Below are 22,732 nucleotides of genomic sequence, written 5' to 3' on the forward strand. Positions count from 1 at the left end.
GGGAATTTTTTTGAGGATCTGGAGGGTTGCTTTTGTCTCCTGGTTCTGAGGTTCCCCATCCTTGACATAAACACTGGGCTCTACTAGCTCCCTCCAACAGAAGAATTGATCTGAAGCAGGGACTCCTTTAACCAGTGGACAGATTCCTTCTGTAGGAGGTGGATTCTATCCATTTGATAGTTAAAGGAACTTGAGAATCAATCCCAGTATTAAATAAATAAAAAGAGAGAGAATGCTTCTCAAATCAATGTTTTAGAAGTTATTTCTATTTCTTTGTATGTTTCGCTCCCTCCACAACAAATACTTATTTCAGAAACGGACTTGGTTCTTGTGAAAAGAGTCCAATGCACGACTTATTTGCAGCCTGAAAGACCTGAAGGTTTGCGTTTTGTGGGGTGACTTGGGAACTGAATGCTTGCTGGGCCATTTGACATGGTTCCCACCATAGAGTCGTTATATTTTTTAAAAAATCTCATTTTGATAGAAAAGCAGTTGTTTGAATTCAGCCTTAAGGATATACAGTATGAAGAACAACCTTAGAAAATACATTTTAATCATATTGGTTGGTTATTTGAACATTAATACTGTTTTTATTTTCTCATTTGCCACAATGTTTTTTTTTTACTGGAACCAACATGCAATGTGGTGAGTACTTGGAAAGATGCATTTCCTTTTCCAGTATTTTTTATTTTAAATAAGTGTAGCTTCATAAAATATCTGAACTCAACTAAATGTGGGTTTGTTTTATGCTCTTGGAACAATTGGTCAGTAAAAATATATAGGGCTAGATCCAGATATTCATGTTTTACAATACAATTCTATACGTGCCTACTCAGAAGTAAGCATGGGTTCAATGGGATTTACTCCCAGCTAAGTGCTTGAAGGACAGCAGCCACATTCCCATTGAAATCAAATGAGACAAGTTTGTCATGGCTAATTTGACCCATTGATTTCAGTAGGACTAAAATACTATAACAAACTTTATCTGGATCCAGTCCTTTAGTCTTTTCTTTTTTAGGGGGGTTCTTTAACTGGGGAGATTTGCCTATGCTGAATGGGTAGAAAATGGCTATTTACTGTCTCTTTTCACCCATATATCTACAATTTGTTGACAGCCATTTTTGTTCAGGGCTCGGATTTTTGTTCCTTCTTTATGCTCTTAGTGAAAAGTCTCAAATTCCTTCATTTTAATAGTGCTGGCCTTTTCTTGTATGAGATCGTGTGTGTTTGTGCATGAGAGACATATATTATTATTTTTTGGAACTATATTTTAGTTTCTTGGTGGAGTATCAGAAATTCACTACTGGCATAAAAGCTGTTTATATGTCTAAAGTGCATTATAAAAAGGTATGAATCCACTTTCAGGCATAAAAGGAATTAGATCTGCTATAACAGCTCTGTGCTGGGATTAATAAAATGCAGAGCAAATAGCTGATGGAATGACCTGTTTGAAGTTGGTTCTGCTATCTGGGAAAGCTGGTCAGAACTGCTGTGTGTGTGTCTGTGTGTCTCTCTCTCTGTGTGTGTGTGTTTGTGGGGGGAGAGTCAGATTTCTTCAGTATTATTTCTGGAACAGCATTTTAAAATTAGCTGAGATAAAGCCTGCACATATTTGCAGAGCCGGTTAAGCAGGGACAAATCCATCTGTAAACCTAAGTTTCCCTTCATTTCCTTCACTATATATCTCCAAATTACAGTGAATTCATTCCTGGGTTGGAAAGGTGCCAGAAGTTTCTCATCTAGCTATTTGTGGGCTGCCTCTTTCTTTCTCTCTCTCTCCCTCCCTCCCTCCCTCGCTCCCTCCCTCCTCTCACTCCCCTTTGAGGCTTTCTGATGCCTATAGAGTGAGCTCAACTCAAAGGTTTTCCAGCCTCACACTTTGCTGGTATTCTGTAACAGTCAGATCAGGCTCTGTGTAATATTAAGGAATACTGTGGCAGCATCCGATTCCTAGCATTTTCTCTCTCCTCTGCAGGTGATCCTGCAACTTCACAATGCATCTGGTAATGTATACCTTTTTTACTAAATAAACCATGCAGGGGTTTTCCCCTTGATTTTTATGCATCTTTCTGAGTGAACTGAATGTGAATATGGTGTGTGTGTGTGTTTGTGTGTATTAAGGTATATGTGCATGCTGTTTTAAAACTAAATGTATTTAAAGTGTCTGTGTAGAAGATTCTCATCCAAGTAACATTTTCTTTCGGAGCAAAGCTTGTGAAAATAGAGATCAGCACAGGCAATTTAGAATGAGCAAGTTTTCCAAAGCAAACTGAAATTGAAGACTACAGTTCACACCAGTATGTTTGAGTGCTGAGATGAGATACTTGCCTGACAGCAATAGATTTAAAAGCAAGGACTGAATAAATATCTGGAGACTCAATGAACTCTGAAATAGCAAAGATCCTGCTGCTGTGGCAGAATCTCTGTAGATTTTTTAAATAAAAAATATATCTTTTGTCTTTTCGTTTTGCAACTCCTGTGGAGAGAAAAATGTGGTTGGCATTATAGCTATTCTAAATGCTACACCTTGAATAATAAGTTAATGTAAACCTCTGTAGCCAAGAACTGAGTTGTTTTGCCATGAGTATTTCCGGGGGGCGGGGGGGGGGGGTAACATATTTGTGTGAAAAGGCAGTTGTGCTCAGTTGAGATCTGTCTGACATGTGGCTCTGAGCTGATTTCTAGTGTAAATTTGTAGCAATTAAAGTTAACTTATCAAAATGCTTTTGGGGAGAAGTCTAAAGACACCGTTGATGGTTCACTAGCATCTAGTGATCTAGATGTGAGATGGCATAGACGCCTTCTATTAGAAGGATACAAAAAAAAGTACGGATATCACTCCCAAGTACAGAAAGGCTCCACATTTTACTTGTTGGCTGATAGGTGTGGCATAAAACATTCACTTAGTCTGCCATCATTATACTTACCTGGGAGTAAGTGCTCTAATGACCACAGTGGGACTGACTTCTGAGTACAAAAGCACAGGATGGCACTGTTACACTGCATAAGCCGCTGTGAACTCACTATAATACTGTTTCCTAAAAATCTAATTTTTTAATTTTTTGTTACATTCCCTATTTAAATATCCTCATGTATTGATTAAACTTTTACAGTATTGCTCTGTCTTTACAAAACCTGTAGACAGGCTACATAGCTAAGAATCCAAGCATTGCATGCTATTAACTTAAGGGACAAATAAAGTGGAATGGTGCATTTCTGAGATGGCTAACTGGTATTCGGTTCAGATGCAACTATTTGGGCAGTGGCAGGTTGACCTTTGGAAGCTGCATTCACTTTTTTAAAAAAAATTGCATTGAGCCTGTCCTTTGGAAAGAGAATTGTAAGCTAATGAATTGGCATGAGTTGTAAGCTAATCCACAGTATTCTGCCATGTTGGTGCATCAAAGCTGTGATATGAGTTAAATGACATCACAGCTTTGCATTGGTATTAAATTGTAGTCCTGGAATTGCGGTAGAGAAGTTGTTAACTTACTCCAGGTTGAGGGTCTGAGTGCAAATACATTATTCAAGGAGGGTAGCAAAAGATGATAGGGAGCAGAGTTGATGAAGACTAGGAGAAGTGGGTGTAAGCTGGACCAATTCCACAATATCCCATGAGTTTCCTGTGCCCCTGGTTTCATGCTTTGGTGCATCACAGATTTTTCTGTTATGAATAATACAAAAGCTGCACAATAGATTTCACACCAGCAGTGCTCCATGAGAACTGCACCACAGCCTACAATTCACCACATCCACAAGATGTGCAAGCCACCAGCAGCATGAGAAAGCATGCTCTTGATGGGACATACTCCCAAACTGCTAATCCCTTATTGCGTCCTTAGAAAACAGTCAAATAAAGCTCAGATATTTTGTGGTAGCAGCTCTTGGAAAGCCTTTTCAAGGTGGATTGTGTTATCCCGTTGGAATACTTTTGCAGTTCCACATGGTATTATATTAGCATTATTCAGGTGTGTGAGCGATGGGAATGTGCCACACTTACCCACCTTCCCCCGCATACGAGGATGTCTATGAATTGAGGACCTGTCTAAAGCAGGACTCCAGCTTATGGCAACACTTGACAAGCTGCCCAGTTTCAGATATGATGTCACCATTTGGAAACATTGGGGAGAGGGGCAGAGCAAATTCACACAACCCTCTCATGTGATTGTCACTGTATATTTTTGAATGCTCAGATAGCGTCTGATAAGATTCGCCGTGAGACAACCCAATTTGGTAAAGATCTGTCTCTGAGGAGGTGCAGAAATCAATTCATGATGGAACAACCCCCCCCACCTCAAAACAAATATGGTTGTGTGAATCTTGCACCAAAGGAAGTTTGTGTGTTTTGTTCAGCGCTGTTCCCTGCTGAATAACCAACCTTGGACCATAATCTTTGCAGACAGGGTTGCATTATGACTCAGATCTACGGTGATATCTGTTCAGTAGAATAATCTTACACCAGTTCTTGGCTTGGAATTTAAAATATTGACTAATGGGCTATGCAGAACTAATATAAATCTAAGCCTCAGCATTCTCTAACAAATTTATTGGACAATTACAGACTATTTTGTTAATTCACACAAATGAAAATGTGCATTAGTGATGATTAATTTACCAAAAGGTGGTTAGACTTTGATTCACTCAATTGTCCAGCCAAAGCCTCGGTATCCATTTGCTAATGGTTGCCTATATATTACAAATGTCAGCACACACAAAGTGCCAACCTTAGAACTTTAATTACATATTGAATACATAATTTATCTGAAAGGCAGCTTAGTGGCATAAAACACTGTAATTGTGCTCTACTTGTTCACAAATTAAGCCATTTTATAGATCAGAAGCTTCTGTCATTGCCTGCTTTGGGTTTTCTGCTCTTCTATAGGTTAGACTTACAGCCTAAAGAACTACAATGTTTTATGCGCATCTGTGGGTGACTCTCACGTAACTTTTTTGTATATGGCAATTCTCTTTTATTTCAAGAATGTGGATATAATGTAATGTAAACTGACTGTGCACATATATGTTTTGGCTCTGCCACACATGTTGTGAAGTCATACGTGCTGTGAAATCACTGCAATCATTTCTAGTGAGTATAATAAATTGGCCGCTATATAACCTCAGGAAAGTTCTTTATAGTGGTTCAAATCTCTGCTCAATCATGAATACCACTGGATCGCCAATTATTATCTCTGTCTAGCCTACCTCTCAGCGTGTTGTAGGATAAAATGGGCTATCCCCCAATATATGCTGCTTGGAGATCCTTACAGGAAGGGTGGGATACATATGTGACAATTGTGTACACTGGACTGTGATTATGCTGGTGAAGCCCTTGAAACCAGTTAGCCAATCTTATAATCCTATTTGGGGGGCTCCAAAATTTAGAAAATAGTGGGGATGAGCTTTGGGGGAGGATTATTTGGGGGAAATGCTGAAAATCACTAACCCGCCAGAACACAGCACACAACTGCTCGCGTCGCTTACAATTGCCGCTTCCAATCTCGGGCTCGCACTTCGTTCCAGCGGGTGAACGATTTTTGGCACCCCCCCAACAATCAAGGGGGGCAAAACACCGCTTAAAATCTCAGGCTCACGCCCAAAAACCATTTGCCCGCTCCCCCTCAGCACTACCCGTGTTTAAGACAAACCTAAATTTTGAACCTCATTTTTGGGTCTAAAAAGCTTGTTTTATACATGGGAAAATGCAGTATTCTGTGGGGGAGTCTGAGGACTGGGGTTTGCTGGAGGTCCAGAAACAAAGCGGCTGAAGGAAGGATGCAGAGTAAGTAATGGACCTATGCACAGGCATCTGATGGAAGAGGAGGATATTGAAATAAATGGACAGAGAGGTTTAAAGAAATGGTCTGAGACAAGGAGAGGGAAACAAGGAAACAGTTTCACATTTTGTTCTGTACTAACCAGCTTGTTCTATGGGCTGCTGGCTTCCAGAGTATATAAAGCAGGATGATAATGACACCACACAAAGCAACTATAGCGATAGATATAATAACGAAATATAATGTACCAAAGGAGCACACAGTGGACTTTCCCAGTAACTAGCTCAACAAGTAAGGTGAAAATTTCTACACAGTAGATAGCTTCTCTGGCATACAAAAGCTCCCATTCATAATGCTGTGCGTTTATTTTAGGATGGTACAAAACCCTTCTCCACACACAGTGCCTGTAGCTTGTTTTCCGTAAAAATTAAAATGAGTAGAATGAAATTGTGAATGAGTCCAGCTAATTGGATGAGGTGTTGGGAAAAGGATGAGTTTGAAGGTGCTTGTTACATTTTAAAAAGGTAATAACTGGGAGGTCATGAGCAGTTGATTTTAGTTTGCACTAGTTTCCATGGGTAACTGCAGGGTTAACAGAGAAAAAAGTGGGCCAGTATGGTATGTTTGGCAGTTCCAAATACAGTTGGGGAATTAATACTTGATTGATATAAAATCAGCTGTACGTGGAAGCAAACACATATTTCTGATCTATGATAATGAAGCTTTTTTACTTTTTGTAGGGGTGGGGTTGAGACTTTCAGTTTGCATTTAAAAGTAAATCTACCAAATCCACACTTTTCAAAACAATGCACAATCTGAAACAAAGACATGCTTCAAAATTCACACTCTTCTGAATTTTGCAATGCAGCTCTCCAGTCAAGTAAGGTGTACAAAAAATGCATATAATCATGGTAAAGTTTGCTTTTAAAAAGTGCATATATTAGTGAAAATGACATTTAAAAATACATTAACTGGGGGAACTTGCCTTGCAAAAATATGTATGCTGGGCAAACTTGCATATAGAAATGTGTATATTCGGATAAATTTGCACTAAAATGCTGATGAATTTTCATGGGAACTTTATTTTTTAAATAACAAACTGATATTGAAATAAGGACAACTGTAGACTAAAAAATGGGAAACAGTGAGAAACTGGAAATGACACATTTGCCCTACCCTAGAAAAATGCTGTTGACATCAATCTGACTTCTCCAGAATGAATGTTTTGATGATTCTCGTTATTATTATTATTATTATTTAAGCCAAAAATGTTTTTGCTTTTCACAAGTGCAAAATTGGTGTCAGTGGCATGGGAAGTGTTTGTACGTGAGTGCTGAGTAGAATCGCAGAACTGTAGAGGTGGAAGGGACTACAAGGGTCATCTAGTCCAAACCCCTGCAGTGCAGGAATCCTTTTGCCCAATATGGGGCTCAAACCCACAACCCTGAGATTAAGACTCCCATGCTCTACCAACTGAACTACCTTGTTTCATTCAATCGCCCTGGTTCAAAGTGGTTCTTAACTCTCTGTTAATCAGAGTTCTCATTTGTGAATATGCTTCTAAGGCTGTGTACACACAACATTATATTCTACTGAGATCTTGGTGGTGTTTTTTTAAAGTGCTCCTGAAACCTGCCTTACTCCTGAATAAGCAGGTAATAGTAGCAGCCAGGAGTGCAGTTTCTACCCTTGCATAGAACAGGAAATCTCACCATGATAAGCCATATAACCTTGAGGGTTGGCTACTATAATCTACTCAGCGCTGGGCCGCCTTGAAGATGACTCAAAAGCTGCAGTGGCTGCACAATACTGCTTAATCAATTCAAAACAGATTAGCATGGCTATAAGCCATGAGAGTTTTTTGTCGTGACAACCAGAAGTGCAGCCTTCATTTCTGATGACAATACTTTTTCAAACTAGAAACAGAGGACACACAGGGGATTTGCTATGACCTTAGTGTGAATCTATGGTATATCATCTGTTTGACCACTGTTGGTAGACAAAAAGTTGGTTCAGTTGCTGTCCTAGCTTTATTCTGGTCTCAGTGCCCCATTCATCCCTTCCATGTGCATTCCTGTCTAGGTTATCATTCCTATTATCTGGTACGGGGTCTTTCATTAACTCTTCTACAAATTCCCCCCTCATTTTATCTGTCTCGATCCATGCATCCAGGCTGCCATTATTTTGTAGAAGGGATTCAAGTGGATGCCAGAATTTTAGATTTGTGCATTTAAAGTGGAGTAAAGGGTTCTACCGCCCTAACACAACAAACCGACTTTTAAAAAAACATGGGCCTTCTTTCAGCTTGGAAAGGGACAGGGAAGTACCTTGAAACACGTGAGGTGAAGAAATGACTTGTGAGAAGGTGTTTAAAAAACATCGCAAGCAAATCAAGATGAATGAAGGATGAATACTCATTGATGTATGACCACCCAGAAATGAATCAGAACAAATGATCAACAAAAATGTGATATAGTCCAGTGTTTTTCAACCACTGTTCCGCGGCACACTAGTGTGCCGCAAGATGTTGCCTGGTGTGCCGTGGGAAAAATTGAAAAATTCGATTTATATATAGTCAATATAGGCACAGAGTTATTTTTTTAAACATTTTCTAATGGTGGTGTGCCTCGTGATTTTTTTCATGAAACAAGTGTGCCTTTGCCCAAAAAAGGTTGAAAAACACTGATATAGTCTAACCTAGGGGTCAGCAAACTTTTTCAGCAGGGGGCCGGTCCACTGTCCCTCAGACCTTGTGGGGGGCTGGACTATTTTTTTTTGGGGGGGAGAACAAATTCCTATGCCCCACAAATAACCCAGAGATGCATTTTAAATAAAAGGACAAATTCTACTCATGTAAAAACATGCTGATTCCCGGACCATCCATGGGCTGGATTTACAAGGCGATTGGGCTGGATCCAGCCCCCGGGCCTTAGTTTGCCTACCCATGGTCTAACTACTGCATATGACTTGTACAAGCAAATCAGGATTAATGCTGAATAAAGAGGTAATCTGGAGGAGCCCTGGGGTGGGTGTGAACATCACCACCAGTCTTTAAAAATGGGCATCATAACTCCTGCAAGAATGAAGGGGTTACTCAACAGCACCACTTCCACCTTGTCTGGTCCATCTAGTCCACCATCCTGTTCTCACAGTGGCCTGTGGGAGCAGAACATGAGCAGAAGAGCACTCTGCCCTCCTGTGGTTTCCAGCAACTGGTTTCCAGATGCATTGCTGCCTCCCAACTGCCTCCAAAATTTAGTTTCTTTTTACGCTCCAAATGATCTCTTCTACTTGCTTCGTTTAGCTGTTAAACGTCAGACTTCATGGAACAGTGCTGGTTTGTGGACAATCACTGGTCAATTCCAGTAGTTCTGAGACAAAAATAAATAAATCAAGCCATTGGAATTTGAATCGGCCTGGGCACCACTGGTGGCTTGTGAGGGCAGCAGTGGCAGTGGTGTCCGCCTGGAACTAGCATGTTGCTCATTGAGATGGAGATGTGATGGGTACCTGCAGAGCTGCTACCAACCTGGAGCTTCTTGATCTCGCTGCTGCCTCGCACTTCCCTGACCTGCCAAGCACAGTCTGCTGCTGGGAGGACACCACTGCCCCCATAAGCACCCCAGCTTGGCACCCCAAGCACCATACTGGAGGTCCATATGTAGGGCGATGCTTATCTAACTCATATCTGGCTTCTCTGAGGGGCAGTGGCTCTCCGAAGTCCCAATCGGGCTATCTGCCCAAGCCTAAGGCTGGAGATGCCAGGGAATGAACCTGTGGGGTCTTCTGCTTGCAAAACATGTTCTGTACCTCTGAATGAGTCTTTCCTATCAGTTGGGAACCAACCCTCTTTAGGAGAAGAAGGAGAAGGAGAAGGAGAAGGAGAAGGAGAAGGAGAAGGAGAAGAGTAGTAGAAGTAGTAGTTTGGATTTGATATCCCGCTTTATCACTACCCTAAGGAGTCTCAAAGTGGCTAATAATCTCCTTTCCCCTCCCCCACAATAGACACCCTGTGAGGTGGGTGGGGCTGAGAGACTTCAGAGAAGTGTGACTAGCCCAAAATCACCCAACAGCTGCATGTGGAGGAGCAGAGACGTGAACCCGGTTCCCCAGATTAGGAGTCTACTGCTCTTAACCACTACACCACACTGGCTCTCTAGGATGGAGGGTGCCATTTGAAATAGGCAAGATCTTTGGGTTTGGTCCCTTGCTCGCATGGTTGCATCATTTATACACAGCCCTCAGCTACGTGGGATGTAATCACAGACGTTCAGCTCCCATGCGTAAAGGGTAGCTTGGTCACTAAGGAGTCCAGCTGCTGCAGAACAGCCGCCTAAAACATTTTCTCTGCGACGATGCTGTCTGTATAGTACCTGGTGCATGTCTGTGACAGCTGAGTCTTCAACACCCTTTATCACCAGAGGCTTTGTTTCCATGCCAGATCCGAAACAGCCCATCCAACGTGTGTCTTGCCAAGCACATTTGGCTAGTTATTAATCTGGAACAGACCATATCAAGTTCAAATAGACTTCAGCTGGTTTCAAACAGCATGGAGAAATAATGACACCTTGAACTTTACATTATGTAGGCATCTGTGAGCTTCCCGTCAGGTGTTTTAAAGTACCCGTCTCCATTTTTATGCAGTCTTCTGATCTCCTGCTCATATCGTGCTACCCAAAGATCATTTCTATCTACACTTTTGTCTTTCAAAATCAAACTTTAGTATTTACATGCTAAGCTCTTTTTTTTTAAGCTGTTATTTTTCCCGTAAAACATTTTAGCCTTACTGAATTAGCACAGGTGCTCCAGGTTCTCCCATCTGTATACCTTGCAAATACCAGGATTGTTTGGCAAGCTTTTGTGCTGTCAGGTTTCCTGTTCTATAATATGATTTCCTTTTACTGGCACTTTAGGTTTAAAAAAAACCCACCAAAAAAAAATCTACATGATTCCTGCTGTTGGGCTTATTAGTAGTTTGGCTACCATAAAGGTAAAGGGGCCCCTGACCATTAGGTCCAGTCGTGACCGACTCTGGGGTTGCGCGCTCATCTCACGTTATTGGCCGAGGGAGCCGGCGTACAGCTTCCAGGTCATGTGGCCAGCATGACAAAGCCGCTTCTGGCGAACCAGAGCAGTGCACAGAAACGCCGTTTACCTTCCCGCTGTAGTGGTACCTATTTATCCACTTTCACTTTGACGTGCTTTTGAACTGCTAGGTTGGCAGGAGCTGGAACCGAGCAATGGGAGCTCACCCCGTCACAGGGATTTGAACCGCTGACCTTCTGATCAGCTAGCCCTAGGCTGTGTGGTTTAACCCACAGCACCACCCGTGTCCCATTGGCTACCTCACCACAATGAAAAACTGATTTTTCTCATTGAGTCTGCTCATAACACTGAGATCCATGTGGTTGCTTCAGAATATGAGCTGAACAAGCATATCTCAATTTTGGCATACATATGATATAGAAATAATAATAATAATAATAATAATAATAATAATAATAATAATAATAATAATAACACCTGCACTGCAGACCTAACCTGGTTTAACAAGGAACCTTGAGGGTTGTAATCCTGATAGTGAATTAGCGTGGGATACCTAACAGGAAATTTCAGCATCCTGCCATACAAAAATAAAATAAAAATCCCTGGATTCTTTAGGGAAACCACAATGATTTAAAGTCTGTAGTGTAGAAATTCCCAAAGTTAGTTTGCAATGGGAAAAGTGGCTATATGAAACCAGCCCGGGCAGCTCATCCTACCACGCTTGGCCAGTGTGTATCTTTTACTTGTTTTGTTAACAACAACAAAATAATAATAATAATAATAATAATAATACACTACAGATCTCTTTTAAAGGCACTCTTGAAAAGTTTCATCTAAGCTCTAACTTATTCATGGACCATGTTCTCAAATGCCTTGTGTGCATCCTGGCTGCTGCATCCTAAGCCTGAATTTATAACTATCAATGTTCCTCCAGCTTTATAATGTTTAAAAGATGAACACCCAGAACACTCTGCTAAATTTGAGCTCAGGAGATTTTCCATATTTTTATTTATTTATTTCACACAACAAGGCAACCTGCAACGACTCCCAACTGAACCCAAACAAGCATTAGAGTAGATGAATTACAAATAACCACCAACTCCCAAAAATTGCATTACAAATTCCCAGTGGTTGCATCTTTCCTTGATCCTAATATTTTCCCTCCACTATTATTTTATTTATATGGCTTTATTGCCCTGGAGCTTCAGACTGAATTTAATCCCAGTTTATTTATTTTATTTATTTAAAAGCACGTCTAAACTACTTAATATTTAAAATCTCTAAGCAGTGTACCATAAAGAAGGCTGATCGCCGAAGAATTGATGCTTTTGAATTATGGTGCTGGAGGAGACTCTTGAGAGTCCCGTGGACTGCAAGAAGATCAAATCTATCCATTCTTAAGGAAATCAGCCCTGAGTGCTCCCTGGAAGGACAGATCGTGAAGCTGAGGCTCCCATACTTTGGCCACCTCATGAGAAGAGAAGAATCCTTGGAAAAGACCCTGATGTTGGGAAAGATTGAGGGCACTAGGAGAAGGGGACGACAGAGGACGAGATGGTTGGACAGTGTTCTCGAAGCTACGAACATGAGTTTGACCAAACTGCGGGAGGCAGTGCAAGACAGGAGTGCCTGGCGTGCTATGGTCCATGAGGTCACGAAGAGTCGGACACGACTAAACGACTAAACAACAACAAGCAGTGTACAAAAACAAACAAACCTAAAAATAATAAAACCATATCATAAAAACAAAGGGGAAAAAACTAGAAATAATTCTAGGGTCCAATCTTATGGAGCTGGGCAGAACAATAGGCTTTTACAAGATGTCAGAAGCAAATTATGGCAAAATGAAGGGGATTTCAGAGCATAGGGGCAGCAGTTCATTTTTGGGTCATTGCCTTCTGGTATTCTGTAGAGTACTGTGGCATGAGTAAAATTTCCCCAAATGACCTAAGTCAAACAGAGCCAATGTGCTGTCTTCCTGATGCTGTTGAACTACAGCTCCCATCAGCCCAAGCCAGCATGGCCAATGCCCAAGGATGATGGGAATTGTAGTCAAACAATATATGTATGGCACCACATTGGCTATACTATAAACTAAACTTTAAACTAAGTTTAAATAGTGCCACTAGCCATAATGCACAACTGTCGGGCACGTGGTACACAGCCTCCTAGTATTCCTGTAAAAGCCCAGCCAAGGATGCTGTAGGGTTTTCAGGAAGCACAGGCCCTTGGGAAGTCTTCAAATACAGACCATTGGAGTGATGTTTGGTAGAACAAGCATTCCCCCCCCCCAAAAGTAAGGTAAGAGCAACAAAGCCCCCACAATCTGATGAGTATTTCACCAAAAATTTCTACCCCATTTGATATTTTTGAATGCAGTATCTTTTATCATGAATTGACAAAGAATGGTTATTGGGTGAGAATGGAATAAATTTAAAGTGACTTTTCTTAATAGGGATCTGTAAAGTTTCACTACGGTATTTGGGGATGTGTCTGTGGTATCCCTGAGATTCAGTGCATAAACGTGCTGTAGTGATAGCTGCTACTACCTTGAAAACATTTTGTTACCATCCTTTGCTTAAATTGTCAGAAGCAGATTTCAGGACCACAGTTTAGTTAGTTAGTTAGTTGGTTAGTTTTCCATTGAAACAGATTAACAAATGCAAAGGCTGCTTATCCAGTACTTGGGTTAGCGATGGTTGCGACCCAGTGCGGTGGCTCCCCTGTCCTCCCAGAGCCACACCATTTTGTTTGTGGCTGTTGGCCCCTTCTCCTGGTGGTCGCAGAGCATCCTGGGTTGCCACCAAACCAAGTCTTGAATTCTGGCCTATTCACGGTGGCCTGGGGTGGGTTGGGGTGGGGCCAGGGAACAGATCATGCATCAGCAGTCTTCACTTTGGTCTGCTCCCTGGGCATTTACGTGAGCCAGTGACATTTCCTTCAACTGTGAATTGGGTCAAAAGAAGGGTGTTCAGATAAGAGGATGATTAACCATTTCCGTTTTGGTTGTTCACACAAACCAATCAGGTGAAAAACCATCTTGCTTTGGAGGGAGCAGAAGAACAACCAATTAAACTGTGGCTCCTCCACTCTGAGTAATATCCTCTCTCAGGGCTTTTTGGTGTGTATATGTGACCCACTGAATTTGTGTAATGTAATTTGACCCACAGGGAATAGATTATTTTGACACTTATGGGAGCCAGATGTGTTTTTCTCCCCTTCACTTGGCAATTTCCAAAGGCACAGGTGCGTATCAGAATGCAACTGCCTTGCTTCCTGAGAATTTCTACACCTCTTGATTGCAATCCCTGCTGAACCAGCTTGTATTATGAACTCTGTGGTTAAAAGTTGAAAGTGCTAGAGGCAAAGGTTGTAAGCGATGAGAACTGTTCAAGTGATCACTATCAGCCACAAGAGCAAGGCATTATGTTAGTTAGGTTTAAATTAGCAGGAAGTAGAACCATTCTGAACAGGGCAAATCTAAAAAATTACTTTAGCCCTACTGAAGCCAAGTGCACGCAGCATTATTCTAGAAGCTTGTTGTAGTAGGTCACTACTACAACATTGTCTTGCCAGATGTTGCCATACTTGAACTGATGGGAGTTATTGCAACAACTGGAGGGCCAACAATTCCCCTCCCCTGCTCTAGGGTTAGGGACAGTCTAGTGAAACCACTGTTGAATCAAATGTGATGGCAAAGCCCATCCAATTTCAACCAAGCTGTGTGTAATATGTTGCTTATAGTTTGCTTATAAAGAAATATCCATGTATATTCAGCATACGTTTTACTGGATTCCCATCTAAAGGATTTTCTGGCATATGAACCTACCCAGTGCTGGGGATCCTGTGGGAAGAGATGTCAGCTTTGGTTTCTATTGATTTATCATTTTCCCAATCAGTTTGGTTTGCACCATTTGTGATTTTTTTAAAAAAAGTTTCACTTGGAAATTTATATGCCAGGGCTGATTGGAGTTGAATGATCAGAGCTCTAACTTGCTGCCTCTCACTTCAGGGAAACTGGTTGCCAACAATGATTTACATTGAAGCAAAGTAACATTTACACACACACATATATATATTGGTGAAAATTTGGTAGTTTTCTCCTGCAGAAATCTGGTCCCTATCCTCTATAAGCAAACTATAAGCACTTTGACATTATCAGTAGAAGTGCACCCACAGCCTGAGCAACTTGCTGAAATTCACACAATTTAGTTATCGTTTAGCAATATGCAGCCAATAACAATGTAATGGTGCATTCCTAATTCATGGTTATTCAAAGCCAGAAGACTAGAAGCAGTGAGAAAAGGCATGCCACAGATTTGGAAAGGCAGAAAAAGTCCAAGTGAGTACCAGCATGGCTGTTGAGTTAGAGTTAAGGAAGATCCAAAGGACAAGAAGGCTTCTTTACAAAAATGGAAGCCAGGGTCCAAATGTGGAAAATAAAAACACCCTCAACTCTGACCAAGCAACCATAAGCAGGCAATGAGGCAAGTGGAAAATAGATTTTTGAACTGCTGATAACAAAAAATACATATATTAAACGTTTCTTTAAATACATTAGAGGCAGAAAACCACCCAGTTGGCATGCTCGATAATGGCAGAGGTGTAAAAGGATTAATAAAGTTGAAGACTGCAGAAAAGTTCGATGATTTCATTGTGGAGAATATTGTAGAAATACCCATACACTTGGTCCACTTTCTCAGGAAGGACACCTGAAGACCGATCCCCTGCTTATTTATTCCAAATCAGGTTTCAGTGGATTCGAAAGCAGAAAATTGCACTGGACCTCCTTGGGAGGAGGCATGCAGAAAAGGACCTCCAGTGATTATCTTGGGGTCTGGGCAAGTTCTTATGGGGAAAGTCCTGAGGTACAGAGGTCCTGAGTTGCATAAGCTTTAAAGGTCAAAACCAGTGCTTTGAATTGGGCCCAGATACAAATCGGCAGCCGGTGCAGTCAGGCCAGAACCAGTGTTATATCGTTATAGCTTCTGTTTCCAGTTAACCATCAAGCTTTGGGCTTTGAACTTTCCCATTTCAACACATAGGAAGAATCAAATAGTCCCATTACAAAGAGGGATACACAACACATGTGTGTATGTGTGCTTTAATGAATAAACTCATTGATGCAATGCAGTTTCCTGCATATTTTCAGCCCGCTGTTCTTTTGTTCCCTAGTCTTAATACTATTTTTTTAAAGAATAAAATAAGATCAGAGGTTAATTTTGTGATTCCTGGAGGGCATTTTTCTTTCAAAAAGTTTTACAGAAGCATTCTAGAATATATTATGCAGGTGATTCCATGAATCCATAATATGAGAGCAATTAACTGAGCCTATCTTGAATATGTTTTGCTCCATATTAACTGAGCAATAGATTGCACTTGTGTAGCGGAAAGAAGCTGTGTAACAATAAAATTAAAATTAAAGGTGTTTTTTTAAAAAGAAAAGAAAAGAAAAGAAAAAAACCCTCCTTCTTGAGAAGCATATATTAAGAGCCTGAGACTTAATTCTAGTTGATCCTCATGATTTGTGAAAGATCACACCTGATCTTCCAAAAAGGTTACTGGAGATTTAGCATACTTCAATTATAAAAATAACATCTAATTTGAGTAGCAAGCTGACTTTTTACACTCACACACTTGCTAATTAAAATAAAAGTAAATGTACTTGACCGTTGCTATACTACTGCAACAGGAGGAGGCAACCAAGAATACTTGATATGAAGACTTAAAAGGAACTGAACAGATTCTGTTAAACTGTTAAAAGGAATTTAAAACAGGATTTGCTCCAGGTCCAAGGGAGTGTGTGGTGGTAAAGTCCTCTCTGGTGGGCTCTCTTGTCTACAGGAATCCAGCTGGCTTACCTAGTAGGAGCACCAGCAACCAGTGATAACAGCAACAGGTTTTCCAGTCAGTCTCAGGTGGCTGCCACTTTAATTTCTGATCATAACCCAACATAGTGTCACCCCAGGGCACTGTGGGAAACTAGAATGATGGTCCTCCTGCACAGATCAGGAGACTTGATTTAAAGAGGGCTCAGGAAAGGCATCACCAGCAGCCATGCCAGGAGTTTGGGTCTCTGGTAACTTCCCAAGGGTGCTGTATGCCACCATTTTGTCTGCTTCTTTAAATAAAATCTCCTCTAAAATGTTTCATGCATATATCATGCTTCATAGTGACTATAATGCATCCAGGCATGGCCAACTTGTCACTTGCCAAGCTAAGCGCTGCCCTAAATTGGACAGCGATTTCCTCATTCTTGAAGCCCCAGGCAGCAAAAATAATGGCGATATCCTTCTAGGGTTTTGCCTTTGTCTTGGTCACAAGTTGTGCCTGGCCTACAGTAATATTTATATCCAGCTTCTGTGATTTCATTTGCAACCGGGTGTTATTAGTGATGTCCAGCCTTCAATGAACCACTAAATTGAACATAACCTTGAATCACTAAGAATTGTTGCAAATTCAGCCTTGTGTACACCTAGGCATATAAATTAGCATATGCAAATTAAATGCAAACTGGCTTCCTCTTTGACTCCTTTTCTTCTTTCTGTGGGTGTGTGAGTGGTCACCTTAATTCCAGAGGGTACCTAGATGATTAGAACAACTTTTGGGGGGCAGTGTAAAGGGTTGATGTCAGGGAGGAGGCAGGCTAAGCTCTGTTACCTGGGAAGAACTCCACTTTTGGATCTCTGGACGCTGCCCAAAGACTTCGGAAAAGCCTCTAAGGTTCCCTTAAAAGTGGCAAGATAATATTTCAAGGCTTTGTTAATTAAAACAAATGCACTTTACACTCATATACATTATTTCAATATAAACTCGTCCATTCTAGTAGATGATTTATTTTTCTGGCATGTATAGTCTCTGGGGTAACAGCTACCTATGTATTTATAACACGTTAACAATGCTGCCTTATCTGGAGCCTTTAACATTTAAGTAGCATTCCACCCCCACCCCCCACCCCCATACATGCTTTCTGGGGACTCACTTATCCATAAACACGGTCACAGAAATTGGGCTGTGCCCCAAATTGGGGCTGCATAAATACTAATGAGGGATAAAGCAGTCAATCTTTCTGGTCTTTGTGCATTTAGCACATTTATATCTGATATGCCTAAATGCTCAAGAAACGTTGTGTACGTAGAACATGATTCACCTACCATTTACCCACTTCCCCTGAAATAAAGCTATGATCATAATAGAGTTCACACTTGATTCTCTTAAAACCTTATCTTATAGAACCCAAGTCAATGTTGTAACTCACTTGGCAATGTCTTTTCTTGGAGGATATTAAATATATATATAACCAGTCATAGCAGGGATTTCTGCCATGTAATTTTTCATAGAATAAAAATATCCTATTGTGGTAGTTATTGATCAAAAGATTTCTCTCTAAATGGAAAACTTCTATCATGCGCCACAATCTTAGGCTGCTGATACATTTAACCCTTTGCACAGAGGTTACTATAGAAGGCATCTTCATAGAAAGTATGCAGTTACCATGCCCAGAATTTCAAATGGATCGTGTGTGTGTGTGTGTGTTAAATTATATATATATGGGGGTATAACACCTATGGCTGTATCAGATAAGCAGTAAATATAAAAACCACCAGATTCCAAATGTCTTTTTGGAAATCCAGGTTTTCTTTTGCCCAAAGGTGCTCAGTGCTGGGACCATGTGGGTCTCCTTGTGGAGAGCATTCCATAAGGTTGGCACCACTACTGAGAAGGCCCTGCTCCTATTAGACATCCCGTCAAGGTGTGCATAGGAAAGCACATCTAGGAATAGGCTGTCCTTAGCATACCCAGGTCCCAATCCATTTTAGGACTTTAAATAGAAGAACTAGTATATTTAAATTGAGCCCGGAGATGAAAAATCAACAGAGGTAGATTGAAAAATGCTGAAATAATATGCTCAAGTGATGGCAATCAGGTGGAGGTGTTACCAGCTGAAGTTTATGGCGTTCTTTAAAGGCAGTCTCAGATTCCTCCTGGGCCACATCAATAACTGCTGCCTTCTGATCCATGTGTGGATAAAAGGCTTTGCCCTAACTCCTCTATTTCTTTAAACCATCTCATTGTTTTGGGCAACTGAGTTTCCATGGCCTTTAGTGGGATGGGAAGATAAAAGCAGAGACATGCGACACTGTGTTCATTGCAGTCCTTAATGTTGGCGCACTGCAACCAGAGCTGCTATGTAATGTGTTTGGAGCATGTATGTTAATGTGTGTAAATGTATTGTTGAATGCCTGGAGGATCTTATCTAGGGAGAATGGGCAGGAGGAAGTGATCACAGAATTAATTTGTTTCATGATTCATGTTAAAAAAAAGCACTAGGCAAAGGAACAATAATGTCCATGTATAAAACTGTATTATTTACTGTACTATAAGAAGTGAATATTGATTCACATGGCTTCTGTTTTGTTTTCCACTCATGTTCTGCAAAACATCTCCAAAAATAGATGGATAATCTCTGTAATCGGCTCCACTACATTTTTGCGGTGTGGGGGTGTGTGTCCCACATCCAAAATGATGTGCCCTTAAACTTCATCAAACTCAAAGGAATTAAATCCCATTTATTCCAGTGGAATAGAAATATTCCACAATTTTGTAGCAAATGTACCCTCGTGCTCAGGAAATGTGGAGCTTTACCATAGTCACAAGGTTTTCATGGAAATCTAAATTACCCTTTTTTTGTTGTGGCGGTTGCTTAGAACCAGCAAATTAATGTCATCTGAGTTGAAAATTTAAGTGCTACTCTGCAAATTAAAACCTACATTTTCCTTCACTTCACTTTAGGACTGGAAGTAACATTCTTGAGTGAAGTTTTGTAATTAAAAACAAAACAGAGGCCTGAGGATGATAGATGTGACCTGCAGCTCCAACATACTGAAAAGCCAGTGCAATTTTTCTTTGGCAAGGGATAGGCTGTAGATTTATCATCAGGACAGCAAACATATTCACTTGGGTTGGGGGTGGAGGAAGCAATTAAATATAGACCTTGGTGACAGTGCCTGTCACAAAGAAGTGTATGAATATCCTTACATGAATTTTAAATTAAAATCTGGGCTTTATTGTCCTTGTGAGTAACTTCATGTTCATTTCATAAGCCAAGCAATGAGATTAGTGATAGATACGTTCCACTAAATGCAATATGTGGAGGTATTCTTGACATGAAGAGATAAAGCAGTCTTAGACAATAGTTACTAGTGGTGCCTGTCACATAAACAAAAATAAAATAAAAGCATTTGGCTTGCAGTCCTTTACCCAAGAGTAAAGACATGCAGGGGATTGTGCTGCAAATAGCAATTGAATGTCCTACATGTTCAATCAGACAGTCTACCCTAGTGTGCTTTGACGCTGTAATCTGTAATGTTCTACTGGTGGATATGATTAATGCCCATCTAATGGTACAAAGAAGCTGAAAACATTTCCTTTCCTCCCTACAAAAAATTGGAAGCATTAACCTAGGCATAAATGGTATAAATATTTGAAAACATCGGCTCGTTAGGACCAATAATGTGTATAATAACAGCACTTTTCAAGTTTACTGCTGTTTTCACTACCCCAGATGGCTGCAAAATTGGACCACGAGCTTCCATTGTGTTCTTTCCCTCTGCCTAGCTAACAAAAGGATGCTAACATTTCCACTCACCATTACACAGTATGTATGTTAATTGTGTAAATGGCTTTATTGCACTTCTAAATTTGCTCAGAGCAGCAAGGCAAGATGAGAGCTCTCTGAATGTGCAACTCAGGTTATGTACTGGTTGGGGTTCTTCAGCATGGATAATGTTGCACTGTTGTTTAGTCAGCCTGCTTTTCACAGAGTTTCTATTATATAGTATTTGACTTTTGTTCCCCTGAGAGGCATCAAGCTCTAATATCTTCTTCCCATTCCTTACTACAGCATAAAACTTCTTGCATCCCCTTGCATTATAGCTTTTGGAGAATATGGGTTTTCAGAAGTTACCTCCTGTTTGTGTTGAGGTCGGAGAGGGAAACCTGTTAGAGATTCATTCCCCGTGTTTGCTTTCATGGGATTGTTGTCTATCACATGACTGTATATGTTTTACATTTCACAGAGTGGGAAGTGACAAAGACAGGATGTTTGTGTTACTGTGTTTCCTGAAGTGGGACTGTTGTCCTTTGTTCTTTCTCTTTGCTGCCTCATGTTAGAGAGAGAGGGAGCCATGTTGCAGTGCTCCGTGTGTGTTTATATGTAAATAAACATAGATTAGCCAAATGCTGTGCTACTGAGTTCTGTTACGCGACTGCGCAAACTCTGCGGATCCATAAGTGTGCTGATGTCACTTGGCATCAGTCACTGTGATGTTCAGGCAGAAGAATGCTTTTGAAGCTCCCGAACGATCGACCAGGAGGGAGAGAACATGCCAGTCGGGCATGTGTCTCTGCCTGGGTCCTACTCGAGAGTAAGAGTTCCTAACAAAACCATGGTGTACATGTAACCTGCTGGGGAATATTACTGGAATTTATGAATGGGCTTTAAATTATAACCTGCCTTGGTTATAGTATGCTGTGGATTTGGGAAAGGTACTCCCTGTGGGAGGAAACCTTGCAACAGTTTTGTCCTAACACCAGGAAGCAGCAGGAGTCAGGAAAATCTCAGTAGCTGTATTTATTTGTGACCTACAGATCAACAACTCACGATAGCAAATAGGACTTGCTAAAGGTTCCAAGGGAGTCACACCCACATGGAGAGGAAAGCCAGGAAGTTTCTATTAGAGAACAGACAGGCCACACACACTGACTATACTGTCTAGTCTTATTGTCTGTTGCTTAAATATTCCCTAATCTTATGCATTGGTTAATGGGTTATTGGTTTATAATTTCATTTTTCTTAATCAGGTTTTTTTTTGCCTCATTGGGCATCTCCTGTTGCAGGTGTGGAGAACCTGTGGCCCTCAAAATATTGCTGAATGTCAATTCTTATAATCCCTGACCATTGCCCACCTAGGGCTGACAACAGTTGGAGGGTCAAAGGTTCCTCACCCCCATTCTATTGGACATTTATATTTTTATTATATATTCATGAATTGTTCAATGGTTATTATTGGTTGTGTGTTAGTACCTTGTTAATAAGTTCTTCATTGTATTTTATATAGTGATGTTATAGAATGGATTATTATTGTGGTGGTTATTATATTTTGGGGGGATTACCATATTTTAATAGTTTTGACACAAACTGTTACCTTGATCATTATACCTCTTGGATATGGAAAGGGGGGTATTTAAATAAAAATGGCCATTAGAAGGGGAGATGGCAGACCTTTGAGAAGGAACGATATTTCAGCACCAGGTTATTGTGGACAGTTCTAAAATCCACAAGTGCATGGACACAATGCCGTTTTTCATTCTCTCTGTGTATCTATGCTTATTTTAGTGGTCTACTGTAATGTTGGTACTATTTAAAGGCAATTGACTTTCTCATTCATACTGCACTCTTTCTTTAAACGACCTGAGATGTTCTGATGAAGAAGTGGGAGAGGAAGGGAAAGAGATTTGCCCTTCCTTTCATTCTTCTAATAGGGAGTTAAGATCCCTCTCTCCATGAGAAGAATGTGTGATGGGGGCTGCAGTCCCAACAGCCATTCCTCATTCATCTGTGCTTCCAGCTGGTGTGTGAAGGGGTCGGCTTTGACTGGACTTAACCATCCAGGGGTCATTGACTTTTACCTTTAGGGATGTACCAATGGGTGTACCTCGAGCTCCTTCGTGTAATGGGACATTAATTGGACCAGGATCCACCCTCTGCTTGTGTAGATCACTGTGCAAAAAAGCCTGCTCAGTGGGTGGAAGACCAGAGGACATGACCATTGTGTTCACCACCCCACTCATAAGTGTGGGAGTCATCTGAATCCCCAAGTAGAATTTTCCATTTATAACTTTAGATTGAG

General features: G+C 40.8%; 1 protein-coding gene across 2 annotated transcripts in view; it reads left to right on the top strand.

Moving 5' to 3' along the window:
- Positions 1–1,866: 1,866 nt before the first annotated feature.
- The window catches only part of SCHIP1 (schwannomin interacting protein 1), a 381,034-nt gene continuing 360,168 nt past the window's right edge, over positions 1,867–22,732 (top strand). For both annotated transcript variants that reach the window (XM_060274433.2, XM_060274435.2), the window contains exon 1: positions 1,867–2,003. In XM_060274433.2, coding sequence (XP_060130416.2) covers positions 1,995–2,003 — 9 coding nt within the window. In that variant the 5' untranslated portion in view covers positions 1,867–1,994. The remainder of the gene's footprint in view (positions 2,004–22,732) is intronic.

Source organism: Zootoca vivipara, chromosome 5 (genome assembly GCF_965207765.1).
Source record: "Zootoca vivipara chromosome 5, rZooViv2.hap1.1, whole genome shotgun sequence".
NCBI lineage: Eukaryota > Metazoa > Chordata > Lepidosauria > Squamata > Lacertidae > Zootoca > Zootoca vivipara.